This window comes from Gallinula chloropus (assembly GCF_964237585.1).
Source record: "Gallinula chloropus genome assembly, chromosome: 6".
NCBI lineage: Eukaryota > Metazoa > Chordata > Aves > Gruiformes > Rallidae > Gallinula > Gallinula chloropus.
Window position 1 is genome coordinate 6,533,749 of NC_140091.1, and position 18,112 is coordinate 6,551,860.

The window sequence follows — 18,112 nt, forward strand, 5'->3', positions numbered from 1 at the left end:
CCCTCTACGCTCAGTGGCGGCGCGCGGCGCAGGGGGCGGAGCTGCGAGCGGCTTTGGCGCGAAATTCTATTCTTATCTCATCGTGGCGTTCGGAAGTTATCGCGGTGGTAGCGGCCCTTCTGGTCAGTCTTGTTCGGTCCGCGGCCGAGAAGCAACCTGTCCCCAGCGGCTCTGCGTGTCCCCAGCGGCTCTGCGTGTCCCCAGCGGCTCTGCGTGTCCCCAGCGGCTCTGCGTGTCCCCAGCGGCTCTGCGTGTCCCGGCCGTCGGCGGTAACGTCTCCTTCCTTTGCCACGGGCCCGCAGCGGGGGGCGCCTGGGAGCGGGGCAGTAGCGCGTGGCTACGAGCAGCGTCCCTGAGGTAGAGCCCTGTTGGAGCTTTTCGCTGCCTCGTCTAAAGCGAGGGGCTGGGGCAGACGAGCGGGGAGCGGCCCTGGGCGGCGGAGGGGGGGGGGGGGGGGCGGGGGGGGCGTGCGCGTGTGTTTCGGGTGTGTGCGCGGCGCTTTCCTGAGGTCTGTGGTCTGTTTCCTATGAGGAAATTCTTAATTTGAAGGAAACAAAAGTCAGCAACAACGACCAAACCAACCCATCCCAGGAAATGTCGGCCCCACCAGCTTGGTTACTGTGAAGTTCGGATGAGAAATAGCAAGGCCGAGTCTGAAACTTCTTTAGGGTCTTGTTGGACAGCAGGTTACCCGTGAGCCAGCAGTGTGCTCAGGCAGCCGGGAGGGCCAAGGGTAACCCGGGCTGCATGGAGCCCGGCACTGGCAGCCGGTGCAGGGAGCGGGTTGTCCCGCTCTGCGCTGCGCTGGGGCGGCCTGACCGCCAGTCCTGGGTGCAGTTTTGGGTGCCACAGGACAAGAGAGACATCAAAATATCAGAGAGTGTCCAGAGGAGGGCAAGGAGGTTGGTGAAGGATCTGTGGGGAAGGGGGAGGGTTTGTGAGAAGAGGCTGACATGCCTGTGTTTGCTCAGCCTGCAGAAGAGGAGGCTGAGGGGAGACTTCATGGTGGTCTGTGGCTTTCTGATGAGGGGGAGCGAAGGGGCAGGGACCGATCTCCTCTCTCTAGTGACCTCTGATAGAAGCTGAGGGAACAGCATGCAGCTGCGAAAGGGGAGGTTTAGGTTGGGTATTTGGAAGAGGTTCTTCACTGAGAGGGATCGGCACGGGCTCCCCAGTTGAGTGGTCACAGCCCCCAGCCTGACTGAGTTCAGGAAGCATCTGGACAATGTGCTCAGTGCCGTGCTGTGATTTGGCTGGCCCTGTGTGGAGCTATGAGCTGGACTCGATGGTCCTTACGGGTCCCTTTCTGCTACTAAACACCTTTATCCTCTTCTCTGAGAGGAGAGGCCTGGAGGCTTTGGGGGAGGCAGACTTCTCTGAATTAAGCCATGGGTGCTACGTTCTTCATAGGCACTGAAAGAATTGATGCAATTTCTGTGTGTTTGGCCATCTTGATCCTTTCCCTGCTTTTATTTTTGAATAGTAATTTTGAAATTGCTTGTTTCTTTTAGCTCTTCCTTGTGAATCATGAACACCCAGCTGCGAAGCAGAATTGTCTATGCCTGGTATGGAAAATGCACCCGCTCAGTCAGCACACCGAGGACTTTCCAGTACAAGTAAATAACTTCTTTCTGATTTGCTCAGGGAAACTGAGTCAGTGAAGGTGTCTTTAACTTTTTGCCATTGTTTAGGTTAATGTGAGAGCAAGAATATGAGTAAGGTTTTGAGCATTGTATCGTGACATTGTATGTGCATAACAAGAATGTCACCGAGCTCTAGAATTAGAAATTACATCATGTCTAAAAAACATTAAGTTAAAATGTAAGTTAAATCTGTGAATAAGTTTTAACAGTCTGAAATAAATAGGAAAGCTTTCAATGGTGAAACTCAACTGTAGGCTTTGTAAGAGGGACCATAACTAGCTCTAAGATTGCCAGGCCATCAGCTTTACTGTTTTGTGAATACTAAAGAATATTCCATCCTGCTAATCTGTGTGTATGCTTCACTTTCTAGGGGATTCATTAAATCGGATAGAGCCAGAAAATCAGTTCATATCCACCTTGGTGCTTTTGTTCTAGTAGAAGCAGAGAATCCAGATCAAACTTATGTGGCACAACTCCTGAATTTATATGAAGATGGTAAGAGAAATTAAAAATATCCTCCTATCTGAGAACTACACAAATGTTTTCAGTATTTATTTATTTATTTATTTATTTAGCTGTATTTAGCCCATAATCCCATATCACTGGCCTAATTTATTAAGGAAATTAGCCTTTGGTAATCATGGCATCTGTATTCATATGCTCCCCAAATATTTGGGGCTGATGGCTAATTTAAACAAAATTTGATAGATAAACACAAAGCTTAAAGGCATTCATCCATTTTTGCAAGCATTTTAATTTAGTTGTCTAGTTGAAAAGAAATGGCCCTTGAGATGACAGCATGAGCTTGTGCTTTATTCAGAGCTTAGAGAATCCAAATGTAGCAAGAGTACTGCAGCCCTGGAACCTACATGTTATTATCCATCAGGGAGCTTAACCTTTTGGTCCAGGGCTGAATAAATTGAGGCTCATGATTTCGGTCCCGTGTAGAACTACTTGCTTATAGATGAAGGAAAAAGATAAATCCTGGCAAGTGAGTGCTACAAGGACTGAGTTTGCATTAGAAATGATTTGTTAGCTATGTTACATTCCTCTGAACAGTTTTTGTTGTTTGTTTTGGGCCATAACAATATTTTCAGGGTTTTAAAATTCTGTTTTTAGACAAAACTGTACTTCAGCCTATTTGTTTACTAATGAACACGTATTGTATTTATTCTTTTCATGCCCATATGAAACCCCTAAAGCTTCCTTGAAAACAAGATTTTCCTTTTTTTCTGTATCTTCAAGAATTTTGTCAAACACATGTACATTTTGTTCAAAGATGAACACCTTAAAACAGTAGCTCAATTGTGCTGTGTAGAGAGTAATTCAATTGTAATGTGTTCCAAATGCTGGGGGATTTTTCTCTCTCTCCACATTGAATCTGTTCATAGTGCTGCTTCAGACTTTCTTCTAGACAGATCAACAGTGGGATTCTCTGGTGTCTTAGGCAGCTAATAAATGTATTTCTGGTTCACCTTTAAAATAACACTGAAGTTACAAGCAGGGTTCTGAAATGTCTCACTTCTCTTTTTATGTCGCTGTCTTCAGTTAGTGGAGTGCAATTAGATCATTTTTATGCAAATATGGAACCTCTCAGATTGTGATGATGGGCTGCTGGGTCAGCTGGTCTGCAGGCACTTTATGACTGACACCCTATGTAGGTGTCATCTGCGACCTTGAAAGACTCAAACATTTTAATTTAGCTGAGCAAACAGGAATTGACATCTCTTGTTGGATGCTTTCTCCCATGTGTCCAGGGAAGATTTCTATCTTTCATGGCATTTCAGCTAAAGTCATTGAGATGTGGGAATAACTGTTTGTGACAGGCTACAATCCTTAATGTTCAGTGACTTGTGTTGTTGTTGTTACAGATGCCCAACAAAAACATGCGGTTGTGCAGTGGTTCTCTCGCTTCACAGACATCCCTGAAAACCAACGGAAACAGCTTAAAAGAACAGCTGATCCCCAGGAAGTGTTTTATGATGAAACTCCTGGCGATAACGTTGATATAGCTTTGGAGACCATTATTAAAACCGTAATGGTACGTACTGCAGCCCCTCCACGCATAGAGGGAAGCAAGAAACAATTTGCAAAGAAGAACAGAACAGTGCAGCTACTCTTTTCCCTCCCAAACTCAACCTGGGATGTATATTTCTTGATGCAGTTAACATAAGATCGCTTGAAAGTGTTGACATTTTGTCTTTCCTCCATCCCCAAATGACTTCAGGTATTGGCAGCCAGCTCATGTAGAGGCTTGCATGGAAGGAAGAATTGTGATGGGAGTCCTGTAGTGCAGTTGCCCTGAATAATGGGTGATTACATGAGTTGCAATAATAAGATTATCTGTGATTAGAAAATAGCTGAATGCTGCATTACACTAAATAGTAACCTAGATGTGTGGTTTTGTCTTCTCTGTTTTTACAGGTAGTGCCACTACATCCGTGGGAGGAGTTACCTGTTGCTTTAAACAAGACAGACACTTTCTATGTAAAACAGTCTTGGGATGGGAGGTGTTTTAAGGATTTGACCCCTGACATATTCTCGAAGCTGAAACTGTCTCATGAGGAAGGACTTGGCACACTGAAGGCATTTATTCCTCTGGACACTGTTTCTCCTGTGAAACAAGACCCAGAGCCAACTGATGAGAATGCTACAAACCTGGCAAACACCAAGTTGGGAATAGAATCAAAACATTCTGCTTCCAAGGCCTCCCTTGCTAAGGAGAGACATTCACAAAGATTAGTTAATGGCATCAAAAGTCCAACAGCAAGGAAGAGGTTACAGTTAAATGGTATGTATATGGCAATACTAACGAAGTTTGGTAGTTTTGAATATAGTATGTTTTATGCCTCTTGGTTTTGTGGAGTTGAAACTGTGATAATATTCAGCACTGGTATTTTTAGGTCCCTCACTCAGGCTTTTGGCTTTGCCCAGGCCTTTTGGGCAGCTTAGTTGCTTGTCTTACGCTCATGATTTCAAGCAACTGTCCTGCTTTAAACCAACTGCTGTTGCCTCTGTTTTCTTTGTAACAGGGAAGTCTGAGTTCATGTGCTTGTTGGCTGAAATGCTACCCATCAGCCTAACTTGAGCTCAGAACAGTTCCATTTCTTTAACTTTCTAATGGTGTGTCAGAATGCTCACCTTGGGCTGGTTGAATGCTCCTGTTACTCCTTTCTCACCTGCCATATTTTCAACTTGCAGCCCTAGTAAACTTGTAAGTGATGGAGGTGGGTTGGAAGAAATCAGTTTGTATGGTATGTAGTCATGTTTTTAGAGGGAGTGTATTAAGCCTTCTGTGCGTCTGCAGTTCCTTGTTCTGGAGTCTAGTGAATGCCATCTCCTTTCATTGAAATGACAGTTCCTGAGGCATTTGTACTGTGTCTTCTGAAAGTTAACCAAACCAGCCATACCTACGCTTGACAACAGTTCCTTTGGCTCTGTTTCTTAGGTCCCACAAGATCTCCTGAAAGCAAGCTCCAGGGATCTGAAGTTTTGGAACTTTTGGATGCTGCCCTGGATACTTTGGCACCATTAAAATCACCACCTAGGAAAAGAGAAATTAATTCCTCTGGCATTTTAAGCTCACCATCAAAATTTTCTTGTCACAATGATAAGTCTGCATCCATCTCTTATACTGCAGAGGAATGGCAGAGGTTTACTGATACAATACAATTATGTCCCTATAGTAAGGTCAGAGACTCCAGTGAGAAACCCAAGGATCTTGACATGAAAGAGAACACTGTAAAGTAAGTGGCAGCCTTTTTATAATTATCTTTGTATGGGATTTCTGTTCATATGTAGGTCTCTTAAAGGGCCCTTTTCTAGAGAAAAGCAGGTGAATTCTCTCTGAACCGCGTTTTGCCTGTTGAGATCACTGGGAGAAGGGGTGGGCATAGTCTAGTTACTGTGGTGAAGGTCTAGAAAGTGTGTGACTTGGAGGTCAGTGAGTGATTGGAGAGATCCTAAGAAGAGGTGACTATAGAGATGGGCAGAAGCAGCCTGTGGTTGCGGGAAGAGAGAGAAGATGTTGGACGGGAAAATGGTATCCTAGAATAATATGCTGAGTTGGAAGGGACCCATAAAGATCATTGAGTCCAATTCCTGGTTGATGGTAGGATAATAGGAAAGGGTTTTGAATCCATCTTCATCGTGATAGTTGGTACTCATTAAGTTGGATAAAAACCATATTCCCTGCAGTACTTGTCCTACCGGCTTAAACGTGCCCGGCTTGTGACAGCTGTGGAGATGGGCTGAACCATAAAAAGGGATGTGATTGGCCTCGTGAGAGTTCTCATGACAATTGTATATACAATTTCATGCTAATTTTAATGTAGAAAAGAAATCAAAACTCAAAAAGCATGTTTGTGTTTGCATGGCATTTAAGAATGGCATTAAGCTGGGGCAGAAGAAAGGATCAGACTCTTATTTTGTATAAAATGTTCCAACAAGCCAAAAGCCAGTCATGTCCTTTCAAAGAACATTCTTGTCATTATGCTGAACTAGTAGGAAAGGTGTTTTAATAGGACAACGTTTTGGTAGTGTGGATGAGGAATGTGTATGTCCAACTGGGAAAGTGAGGGAAAGCTGTCAATCTGTGTGAAAGAAGTTGGTATTGCCAGCTGAGGGTGCATCAGGAAACAAAGTGGTGTAAGTCACACATCTGTTTTGAAGTAATTCTTGTGTAGTCATTGCTGTCACAGCATCATAGGTCAGCTCGCGACTCTCACCTCTGTGGACTTTGGGTCTCTCTTCAGACTTAGCAGCCTTCCTTAGGAGGTTCACAAAGGTTTATAGAAATATTTATGCTTAAAGAATGAATGCAAAGAGGGGAAGATTGCTCTGTCAGTGTCTGTGCCACAGCTAAGGTAGAGATGACCGTAACCAAGACTTCATGCTGGACTAGCAGCCTGAAGTTTGAAAGGCCTTCTTTCCATATATACCAATAGTTTTCTTTATTTTCAGATTACTTGAAAATAAGAAAGAGGGTACTAGGAGCACTGTATCTACCCTTCCTTTTAGGAAGTGTGCCCTGGAGACAAGAGCTCGCATTTCAGAGCAACTCAGGTAAACTTTGACTTTCATGACATCTTAAATTGCTATTGACAGTTTCAAGACTTAATAGTTTGTTTAGCTTCTTAGTAAAATGCAAATGGTTGTAGACATACACCTGAGTTGCAGTGTGGGCAAAAACTTCTTACGTTGGGAAACGGTGTTTGTCAGAAAAGGAACCCCCTTTAAACTAGTCATGGCTTTGAAACAGCCATGGGAAAGTAACAGCTCAAGTGGAAAACATGTTGACTTTCTGATGACAGAAATTAGTGGAAAAGCTGAAAATGTATCAAATTACACTCTGTAGTGTGTAGAGCTGTATGTTTGATGGGTTTTTTTAAACTCATTTCTGTTTCTCATAGCATACTGAATAGAATAAATACTAATCAGGAAGAGGATACTCAATCTAGCTCGGATACCTCTTTCTCGAGTGATGAGGAAGAGGATGATGACATGGAGTATAAACCAAAAAAGAAACAGAAATTAAAAAGACCATTCAGCACGCCAAAATCTTCAGGGAATTCACAATTACACACTCCTGCAAAGACCCCAAAGAAAAATGTAAGGTTCCATTTAAGAGCTATTTTTATTATTGCTAAGTGAATTATTTAAATGCTTGGATGGCTGTGTACTGAAGTCATGTATCTGAACCTCTTAACTTTTAATTAAATGCTATCTTGATTAATATTTGGTACAAATAGGTTATACGTGTGTAAAACACTTGTGTGTTGTGACTGTTAAGATACTGTTGACCAGAAAACAGGGAAAATGCTGGATTGGGCTGGAGCTGCACAAAGTGATGAATCCATTTGTGGCTGCCACTTTTATTGTAAGGTGTTGCAGAATGGCTTGAGAAGCAAGGCCATGAGCCTATGGAGCAGCTGTTCAGGCAGTCGCCTCTGTAGCTTAGTAAGACTAGCCCCCACACCGTCTTGGTGAGAACAGAAGGGTCAACAATCAGTCAGCATATTCTTGTGTATCATACAGCATGGCCACAAGATGTGGGAGGAGGAGGTGTGACTGAGAAAGAGACATGATTCCCAGGCTGCGAGAGCATGTAAATGTAACCTTTACATCAGAGCCAATTAGAATAGGACAACTGTAACACGTGATAGGAATAGTATAAAAGGAAGTGTGTGCTTGCAATTAATTGAAGTGTTTTATCAATCACACGGACTGGCAGCATTCTTCCCTCTCGTCGCGGCAGTAAGCTGTGTACTGGGACGTTGTAGTTCTATTTCTGTACAGTCCGTACTGAGTGCCGTGTGTCTAGTGCCATCAGAAAGCCATCAGTGTAACCTTGTGCTTGGCAGTAGAAGTGTCCTGATTATTGAAGGCCCACCAATGTGCAGATGCTTGCCAGCACAAGAGGGGTGCTCGACAGTGTTCATGACCACAGCAAAGAGAGTGTGGCTGGCAGTTTCTCACAGTGTCCTGGCTGCTGGTGGAGGTGGGGTGCCAGGCTACAGCACGTCAGGCCTCGGTCATTAAGGCTGGTTTCTGCTTGTGGTCAGGTTCGTGTTGTCAAGGCCAATTTTTACCCTGTGTTTATGAAATATCTAATCCAGAAGTGGCATAAGTGGAACTTGTGAGCACAACAAGGAGGAATAATTAAGGTGGCTTTTTAGTTTGGACAGTGAAATTCAGGTAGACCAATTTCTAGTAGCAAGCATGAGGCTTTTCTAGTAACTCCCTTTTGTAAAGACCTTCTCCTCACCTTGTTCTCTGGCACGGGGGATCTTTGTGCATTAGCAAGGCTTCAGAAAATTGTATGAATGACCAGTTGACAGTAAGAACTACTGTGTATAGAGAACCTGAGGTTGTAACTTCTCTTTGCAGTCATGCCCAGTACTACCCAGGACATCTCCAAATGTAACTCCTGAAACTTCCAGGCGCAGCCATGCTGTACAGAACCCAGCCAGTCTGCTGGCAGAAGCCAGACTAAGGTAACGTGTGCTCAGGGGAGGAAATCATCTTCTTGGCATCAGATGGACATAGCAGTGGGCTGTGCTGAATCAGGGAAATGTCCTTTTTACCAAACTGAATCAATTTGATCACAATGCATGGTGTTTTGATACCAGAATGGCATTTATGTGTTTGCAGTATGATATTAGATCTACAAATCTAAAGGACAAAGATTCATAGAGTATTGAATAATTTATGTAAAAGGATAAATGAAGTTCTTTAGGCAGGGGAATTCCTCAGAAACTCATGTTTTATTCTAGCCTTGGAACAACAGCGTTGAATTTCTTTGAAACTTTTCTATAATTAATCAGACCAGGTCAAGTGAATGCCAATGTTAGTGCCAGAAAGTGGTATTTCTGTTACCACTTTTGCAATTTCAAATTCTTAGAACCAGTCCACGCTGAGTTCTTCAGAATTAAGTATCTGCCTCCTGTGCAACATCAGGAAGACAAAGCTCCTTTCTTGTTAGGTTTAGATTGTAAACGAATACTGTCTGCCTTCTCTGGGTGTGTGACAAAGCTTTACAGATACTGTAGATCTTCACAGTGGAAACAAATATTCTTTTTCTTTTTCAATTAACAGGCTGCATGTTTCTGCTGTCCCAGAATCTCTGCCTTGTCGTGAGGAGGAATTCCAGAGTATCTATACGTTTGTGGAGAGCAAACTTGTTGATGGTACAGGAGGGTGAGTTTGTTGATGGAGACTATGAGTGAGATCACATCTACCTGTGACATTAACAGCAGTCAGACAAGCAACACTACTTTGAATTAAAAACTTCCTGTCTATTGGCAGAATTCAAGTTCCTGGTTGAATTTTCCTGTTCATTTTCTTCCTTAAGAAGGGTTGAGAATAGAAATGAGATGGGCTTCCATATTGTACAGATTCAAATTAAAGACCCAAATAATAAGTTTGTATTTCTGGGAACACATTTTTTTAGAGAGATAAATGACATTGATAAAGTATTCCAGGTTGCTAACTGCTTCCCTAATAAAAATTCTCGGGATCCTCCAATGTTCTATGTGTCCCAGTCTGCAGATGAAGTTCCTGAAAGATAAGGAATTGCCTGATGTGAGAGAGTAGCATTGAAGGCTGTTCTCAGAGCCCAGGACTTGCAGCTAATCAGTCCTTGGAGTGTCATCATTTTTGTTAGGTTGCTGAAAAGGTTTTCTCCTGTTGTAGGTGTATGTACATTGCTGGAATGCCTGGAACTGGTAAAACTGCAACTGTTCAGGAGGCCATTCGCTGTCTTGAGCAAGCTGTGGAAGATGATTGCATCCCATCATTCCAGCTTGTAGAGATTAATGGCATGAAGTTAACTGACCCACATGTATTCTATGTGCAGTTAGTAGAGGTAAGTAAAGCTTCTTCAGTGGCTCTGAGGTTAGAAGGAACAAATCTTATGCTTTACCATCAAATCCCTGATGTGTTACAGGATTCAATTAACACATCAGGACGACCAAGTAGTAGAGCAGAGACACTATGCTTTTCTCTTAGAGAAGGCTAAAAAATAATGAAGGCCAAGACCTACTGCTTCAACTGCTTTCCTTTCAGCTGCAGTGGCTGGCTGGTATATTACACTCACTTCATTTTAACAAAAATGATAAATCTAAACCAGATTCGTTGTATATTTTCCCCTTTTCTGCACATGTCTTTTGGAAAAGTTAGAGATGAGAACTCTGGAAGTGAGAGGTGGGCTGCATGTCCAATTCCAGAGCTGTAGAATTAAGAACCTCTGGAATCTGTTTTGAATGATTGATTCAGGCTGTCCTGACTGAATTGGAAACATGAAACAAGTATAGACTGGACATTATTGTCATGCTCCAGCTTCAGCTCAGTAAATGTGGTTCTGTATCCCGATGAGGATTCATTAATATTTTAATGGGAGTCCAAGATGACTGAAGTCAGACTGTTCTTGTCACTGACTAAGGTTTTGCATTCAGAGACTCCCTGGAAGCATGCTACGTTTAGAGTCCTCCTGAAACCAGGCTCAGGGTTTTGTACTAAATCTATGTGTAAGACAACCTGCAGGAAATACTAATGGCCTTCTGTGTTGATTGTTGGAGAGTAGCTAAAACCAAATAGGGGTTAAACTCCTTCTTATTTCCTGTGTTGTGATGTGATTAACCTGCAACAAGTTGAATCCTTGTCCAGTCCCTGACAGGTCAGCGAGTGACAGCAGCCCATGCTGCAGCACTGTTGGCAAAACTCTTCAGTACACCTGGAACAAACAGAAGGGCCACGGTGCTGGTAGTAGATGAGGTGAGACCTTTATTTCTTTCCTTGTTTTGCTTTGATCCAAGTCACAGAATGAGTTATGCCAAGTCCTCAAGACCATAGAATTCAAGTGTATTTTGTCTAGAAACTGCTGCTTTTCCAGTCAGAAAAGTCACAGTGAAAATAAGTCCTGTCTGGTTTTGGAACATGTGGTATGTTCAGTGATCAAAAGATGGACCCTCATTTTTTTTGTTTTGTAAGCTGATGCAGCTCCTGACATGGAGGAGGGTCTTTTTAATCTTGTTGGATGCAGTATTAATGCCCCAGTAGTGTTTAAAAACTACAGATCTGTAATCACTCTGCTGTGAATAGTACTGTTGAAGCATCTAGTTAGGACTGTGCTTTTCCACAAGGGATTAGAGCCCTGATTCTGCAACTGTGGACTTCCCAGTAGATTGATAAAAGAAACAGAGTGGGGACAGCTTGTTGGGCATCCCGTAGGAAGTTGTCTTTGGCAGAGCTAGCTCTCAGCCCCCATCAGGTGCTGTAAATATCAGACCCTTCTTGGTCGCTCTGATGCTTCTCTTCCTGTCTCTGCAGCTTGATCTTCTGTGGACCCAGAAACAGGATGTTTTGTACAATTTATTTGACTGGCCATCTTGGAAGCACTCGAAGTTAATCGTCTTGGCCATCGCCAACACCATGGACTTGCCAGAGAGAATGATGCTGAACAGAGTAGCCAGCAGGGTGGTATGTCCTAGGAATTTTGTTGCTGTGCTATAAAATGGGAAGAGCTTAGATATTGTGTGCAGTCAGAAGTAATCCAGGATAAAGGTAGGACTGGTTCCATCAGAGGTGGCTCAACGCTTTTAGAATGCCCTCTGCAGAGGGTCAGTAACAAACGTGTCAATCTTGCAGAGTAAGTTCAGGAGCCACCTTGCTCATCTGATGTTTGGCTGTCTCAGTACATGTGTTCTTGTAAGGATCAGTGAAGATGCAGATGTCTTTCTAAGCATATTAAGATCTGGATAATGACATGCTGTGCCTTGTGGATAAGCCGCTTGCTCTCTAGTTGAGAAGAATTCTCTTCTGCATTCCCTTCCTCTTTCCTTTCTCATCCCAGGCACCTAGTTAGTGTTTTCCCCTTGCCAGTATCAGCTGGTAGGTTTTCCTTGTTGGATACCTTAGGATAGGAGGTTGGATGCACTCTACACCTGGGTTGAATACATTTTTCCTAGGTGGTCTCCATCACTGCTCTGTATGACTGTATGGATATATACACAGGTACACATATTCACATAGGTGCACACGTTTGTGTTTTTTTGGAGAACTACCTTTTCATAGCTGCTGCTGTTACTCTGTCGTGGTTTCACCCCGGCTGAGGGCCAAGATCCACGCAGCTGCCTGCTCCTTAAAGGAAAAGAGCAGGTTAAAGGGAAGGGGGGGGGGGGGGTGAGAAGTAAGGGAAGGGAAAAGGAAGAGGAAGGCGCAAATAACCCTAAAATCAAGAAATTAATAGGCCCGTGGGTTGGGCTAAGGATAGTTTACTAAGATAACAGAAAGATACAATGTAACAATGCTAACAGGATTTTAGAGCAAAAATATATGAAGCTGTTGATATACAATGCAGTTTCTCACCAAACCACACAACTCAGACTGTGCCACCCAGAGCCGTCCCGGAACCCATCCGTCCCCCAAGAACTGCGCGTCCCGGAGCCGCCCTCGGCCTTCCTCCCGTCAGCCCCCGATATCCTGAGCAGTACATAATTGGCATGGAATACTCTCTTTGGTCAGCTCGGTCACCTGTCCTGGCTTTGCCCCTCCTTTCTCATGAAGAGCTGAGAAAGTCCTTGACTGTCTGACAGCAATTAACAACATCAGGGTGTTATCAGCACTGCTCCCATTTTAACTCCCAAACACAGCATTCCATCCGCTGCTACAAATGAATTTAACTCCATCCTGACCAAAACCAGGACACTGTATTAAACAAATAAGTGTAAACAGTTGTAAACAAAAGCAATGTAATACTAAACTCTTTTGATGATGGTAAGAGAAGTAGTTTACAGTAGGTTTACAGTAAGATTTGTAAGAGAATTGTGAATTCTAGCATCAGTGCTTGCTCCTCAGTCCTGTCAGTGGCGAGGTCCAAGCCGGAGTCTTCAGACACAGTTTTGTGGGTTTGCACATTTGTTTCACAAATATGAAGTGGAAGAATTGAGTGAAGTTTATCACTTAGAGGGGAAAAATGTGAAAGAGGGATTGCCCCCAGCAGAGCAAAGAAAACTATACAGACTATGCGTGAGCTGTTGAGATTTTTCAAGCACTACAACTGCTTTCTCACTATATTGTATTATTTATTCCAGGGCTTCACCAGAATGCCCTTTGAGCCTTACACCTACAGAGAATTAGAGGAAATTATTTTATCCAGATTGAACAACATGAATGTGTTTGAAAAGGATGCAATTCAGCTGGTTTCCAGAAAGGTAAGCAGAGGACAGATGCTTGTCCAGTTCGTCCTTTGTGTTAGGTAAGGAACATGGCAGGTAGCAGGGGAGAGCTCCGTGGCAGAAGTCAGGTTTCATTCTGTGCTCATGTCTTCTGTAGTGGAGACAAAGTGGGGTGCAAGTAACAGCTGATACCTTATGCTCCCTGTAAGGTGTACGGGATATTTTAGCAGGAAGCAGTGCTAAAGTAGTGCCCTTTTTCCACTTTTGAGAAGGCAGCAGTATATTCCAGGAGCTGGAGACATTACATGTTTTGTGTTGAGGGGTTTTTTCTTTTAACCTCATGACTTGTTTGGTTATAGATAGAAGTTGAGTTTTGAATGATGACCCCATTAGGGAGGGGTGTTATTGAGGGAGAGTTCACAGCACCATTGCTCTCCTGCATTGTGGTCAGGAATGGGGTTTTTTGTCTGTTGACTCTTGCTTAATTCTTTCCTTCAACACGTAGGAAGTACTGCTACAAAGCTGTGGTGTTTCCTTTCAGGTAGCAGCACTGTCTGGTGATGCAAGACGTTGCCTTCACATCTGCAGAAGAGCTGCTGAGATCTGTGAATTTGCTGGCCAGAGCAGCACATCTGAAAAAGTCAGGATGGTCCATGTAACAAAAGCCATCGATGAAATGTTTTCATCACCATATATAAATTTCATCAGGTAAAAAATATCCCTAAGGAATTTCTGTCTTTTTCACTGGGTGTTTTTTCCCAAACATTCAGTCTGTTGTCAGCACCCTTTGGGAGCATATGCCGTGTACTGTGGAAATAGGATCCCAAGCAAGCCTTGTAGCACAGCTTGGAATGAGAGGTACAAAAAACCCCAATTAAAGACGGGGGAAACCACATGTTCAGTTTTCTACAGGATGTTTCCATGTCAGTGTGTTAGCACTGCTCAGGAGGGGGCTTGTGAAAATTCCTCCCTTGGAAATTGTACCTGCTGACTGTACATAGATTGCCCTGAACACAGTTTCCCAGTGCCAATTCCTTGCAGTTAGAGCTAAACCTGGAAAATCTCTTCAGGAGCCCACAGCTACAAACCCTACTGGCTATTCAGCATTCTGGAGCAGACTGTGAGCTAGACTGGAGGAAAACACAGCGACACATAGTGTAGGCCTCAGGCCCTGAGGAGTCAACTCTTGCCCCCTCTACATAGTGTATTTTTGGCACTGCCTCTTCTTGCTTAGATGCAACTGCAGACATGTGAGCAGAATGCAAGACTGTCCCATTGGAAGTGGTTTGTTGAACATAAACAGGTTGTGTTTGTGGTGGGAATACATGTGAGGAATTCTGTTGCTGTTCGGTGCTTTGCACAGGCTGGAACTGGTAAAGGACTTTGCTAGTTTCTGGTCAAAAGACAGAGTCCCCCCTTCATGGGGCCTCAGGGCTGCAAATAAGACACTTTGTTGGCTATGGAAGGGCTTTTGCTGTGTTAGTTGTGCCTGGAAATCTCCATGTTGATTGAATTCATAAATCCTCAGTTGACGGTAGCACAGGGCAGAACATGTATGATGCACAGAATGGAATGTGTTCAGAGACACTGCAGGAAAGGTGGAGTGAAATGCAGTGTATTGTGGTGCCAGTGCTGCAGGCTGTAGTGTACCCCTCTCGGGTAGAAAAATACCCTGCATTTAAATGTGAGGCTACCAAGCAATTTCCCTTCCAGACTCTTCTCTGATGCATCCTAAACTTGGCAGACTGATTTTTGCCTGTTCTGTTTTGATCTTCAGGAATGCCTCCCTGCACGAACAGATCTTCCTGAAAGCCACTTTAGCTGAGTTTACCAGGGCAGGATTTGAAGAGGCAACATTGCACCAGGTATGTTTGTGCTTCAGAGTAATTGATGTTTTCCTTTTAGAGGGGAGCACTGTCAAAATTATGAGACAGAAGTTATAGGTACTTAAATATTTGGGGGTTTCATTAAAATTTGATGGAAGACAATATGCTGACAAGGTCCAGGCCAGGTGTAAAACCTGTCTGCTACCACCTGGTTTTCAATGGGACTAAAAACTTCTGATTGGAAACATGTGCAGCTCTTTTCATGGTTTCCATGGGCTGGATCACAAAGTGGTTGACAATCCTGCATGCCTCCACCTAACTTGCTTTGTAACAGGAAAAATCAAAATAAACCCAAAAATACCAAACAACGTAGTTGAAACAGAAGTAAAAGTTGGTTCAAGTTTTAGTATCACTGTCTTTGTCAAAAGAGGTACATGTATCACTAGTAGGTGCTATTTTTTTAGTAGACCCATCTATAAAATACTAGATATCAGTTGAACCGTGGAGACTCAGTGCATTTGCAGTATGGAGGCTTACTGTTAATTCTTTTAAATATATTCAGAACTATACAGAATAACCTGCTAGTTTTAACTCCTCCTGCAGATTTGTTATTAAGCACTGTAACTACATTTTCCATTTCCTCAACATCTCCATCAGTTAATTGCATAGATAGGCTGGGTGATCAGTTCTTGAAATTCAAGAAATACTTTGAGTGATTTGTTAACCTTTTTTTCCCCTTAGTTTTCCTCTAACACCAAAAGGGTCTGTTTTCTAAATACAAAAGACCCTGAACTAATCCTTGCTACGCATTTGCTACCTTGCATGATTTGTGGAAAGCATGTTCTCCTATGCTTAGGGGTGTATCATGCTTTTCTAAGCTGTGATCTCCCACATTTGTGGTTGGCGTGATGTGACCATCTCTGGCCTGAATACCACTTCTAAATGAACTGATAGTAACTAATCGTATGTCAGCTCTTAAGCTGCTGGATAAACTTTAGTCCACATAGGCCGCGGAGAAGAGGCGCAGTAACAGATGAAATGATGCAGGCAAGGTGTGTCAGTGGTAGTTTTGCTTTTGTTTTGCTATAATAAAGGAACTTCCATTACTTCCTTGACAAAGTTCCCACAGTTTGTGCTTAAAGAGCAGCATGTCAACAGTTTGAACAGATCCCAGCTCGTTTTCCTTCCCCTCCCATAGAAGTGGAGGGAAGGAAGCTGCTTTTTCTTTCTTTTCACCTTGGCCTGTTAGATTGCAGCAGGAGGTAAACATGACCTGTCCCCTCTTCTCTCTTTGTCAATAGATCTACCATCAGCACGTTGCCTTGTGCAGAGTTGAAGGCATTCCGTGTCCTACAGTGTCTGACATCATGGCAGTTTGTTCAGGACTCAGTGCCTGCAGGCTCTTGCTGTCAGAACCCAGCACTAAGTATCTCCACATGCGGGTGCGACTGAACATCAGCCAAGACGATCTCGTCTTTGCACTGAAGAGTCAAAACATCTGTTAGAGATTTTACTAGTTTTTAATGTTCGTAAATATTTTAAATATTGTCTGTTTTTAATTTTAAATTGATAACATTGAAATGTATTTTGTGTTAAGTACCTTGCTGTGATATATTAAGTACATGCAAGGGAAAGACACTCAAATGCAGGGTTTTGAAAATAAAAATAATTTCTTTTTGAACTACGTGCATTCAATACGTCACTACTGCAGGTTTGTGGTGGTTTAGCTCTGGCTGGAGGCCAGACGCCCACCAAAGTCAGTCTATCAATCCCGTTTGTAGTTGGACAGGGGAGGAAATATATATTGAGAGGCTTAGGAATCAATGGGAGAGAATACAAAGGATCAGGGAGAGATCATCCTGTCACAACGACATGGGCGAAACAGTCTCAACACAGAGTGAAGGAAAGAAAACTATAAAACTCATTTCTTACAGTACACTACACACACAGTGAAACCAGAGTTGGATAACGACAGGTGCAACAAGATCTTAAAAACACCTTCCCCCCATTGCTCCTCTAGTCAAGATTTTGCTCACTTCTTCCCTCCCGTTGTGGGAAAAGGGGGGGCAGGGACTGGAAAATGGGGTTGTCGGTCACTTCATCAGCTGTTTTGCTCCAACCTAACAAGGACTCTGCTCCGACCTACTAAGATCCTTCCTCCAACATACTAAGTACCATGCTTAGATGTTGGATGTATTGAGGCATTTTTAATCTAATAAATTAGTTGTTTCAAAGCATTTTAGACGTTTGAAATCAAGCTGTTTGATTTTTTTTTTTTTAAGTATTTTTATGTGCTGGTAACTGGTTCCCTTTCAGCAGAGGGGTATGAACATAATTACTTGCATCACTGCTCATGCCCAGGAGTTGGATTTTTAACACTAGCAGTGTCTGTGGCACTAGAGCTTATGTAGCTTTTCTTCACTGGCTTTTGTTGAGTGTAACAGATTAAAATGTGGTATAAGGAAAAGGACCTTTGTTTGCAATCAAGGTGGAGTTTTTTAATTGAGGAGCCTTTTCTACCAGGAAAGTCAAAATGCCAGAATAAATCTGGCATTCAAGTAACCAGCTTTATTATTATAATTATCATCATCGATGGCTATCAAGGATTGCTTCAGAGGTGTTGCCTCAGGTACCGCAGGTCTGTTGCAATGGGCTTTTGTAACCAAACCCTCCACCGGTATTAGTTGTATGGGATCAGAATTTGAAAATGCTTTTTCAAGTTGTTGCTGTGGAACAGGCACAAAGAATGGATCTTGTTGAGTGATCTCAGTAACTAAAAAGTGGAAGTGGCCAAAGCTGCAGGTATTTCTGCGCTGTGACTTCTGCCAGGGTGCTCACTGGTGTAGGGCTGGACAATGAATTTGTAGGTGTCTCTTCAGGGACCCTGGCCCTCGGAGTAGGATCTCTGTGACAGGGCTGGGTTTGCCTGGCGAACTATTCCCTTTGTAGTGGCGTCAGGAAGCCATAG

The 18,112-nt window shown here is 43.2% G+C and overlaps 1 protein-coding gene across 1 annotated transcript; it reads left to right on the forward strand.

The window, feature by feature from the left end:
* Window positions 1-747: 747 nt before the first annotated feature.
* On the forward strand, window positions 748-16,649 carry LOC311193136 (origin recognition complex subunit 1-like; the record flags this gene model as incomplete). The annotated part of the gene is made up of 15 exons (XM_084265862.1): window positions 748-902; window positions 2,014-2,138; window positions 3,515-3,684; window positions 4,068-4,434; window positions 5,092-5,389; window positions 7,055-7,253; window positions 8,532-8,638; window positions 9,240-9,341; window positions 9,837-10,008; window positions 10,809-10,916; window positions 11,472-11,621; window positions 13,235-13,354; window positions 13,860-14,026; window positions 15,096-15,183; window positions 16,446-16,649. 15 exons carry the CDS (start codon window positions 748-750, stop codon window positions 16,647-16,649), a joined length of 2,532 nt encoding a protein of 843 aa, XP_084121988.1.
* Window positions 16,650-18,112: the final 1,463 nt, after the last annotated feature.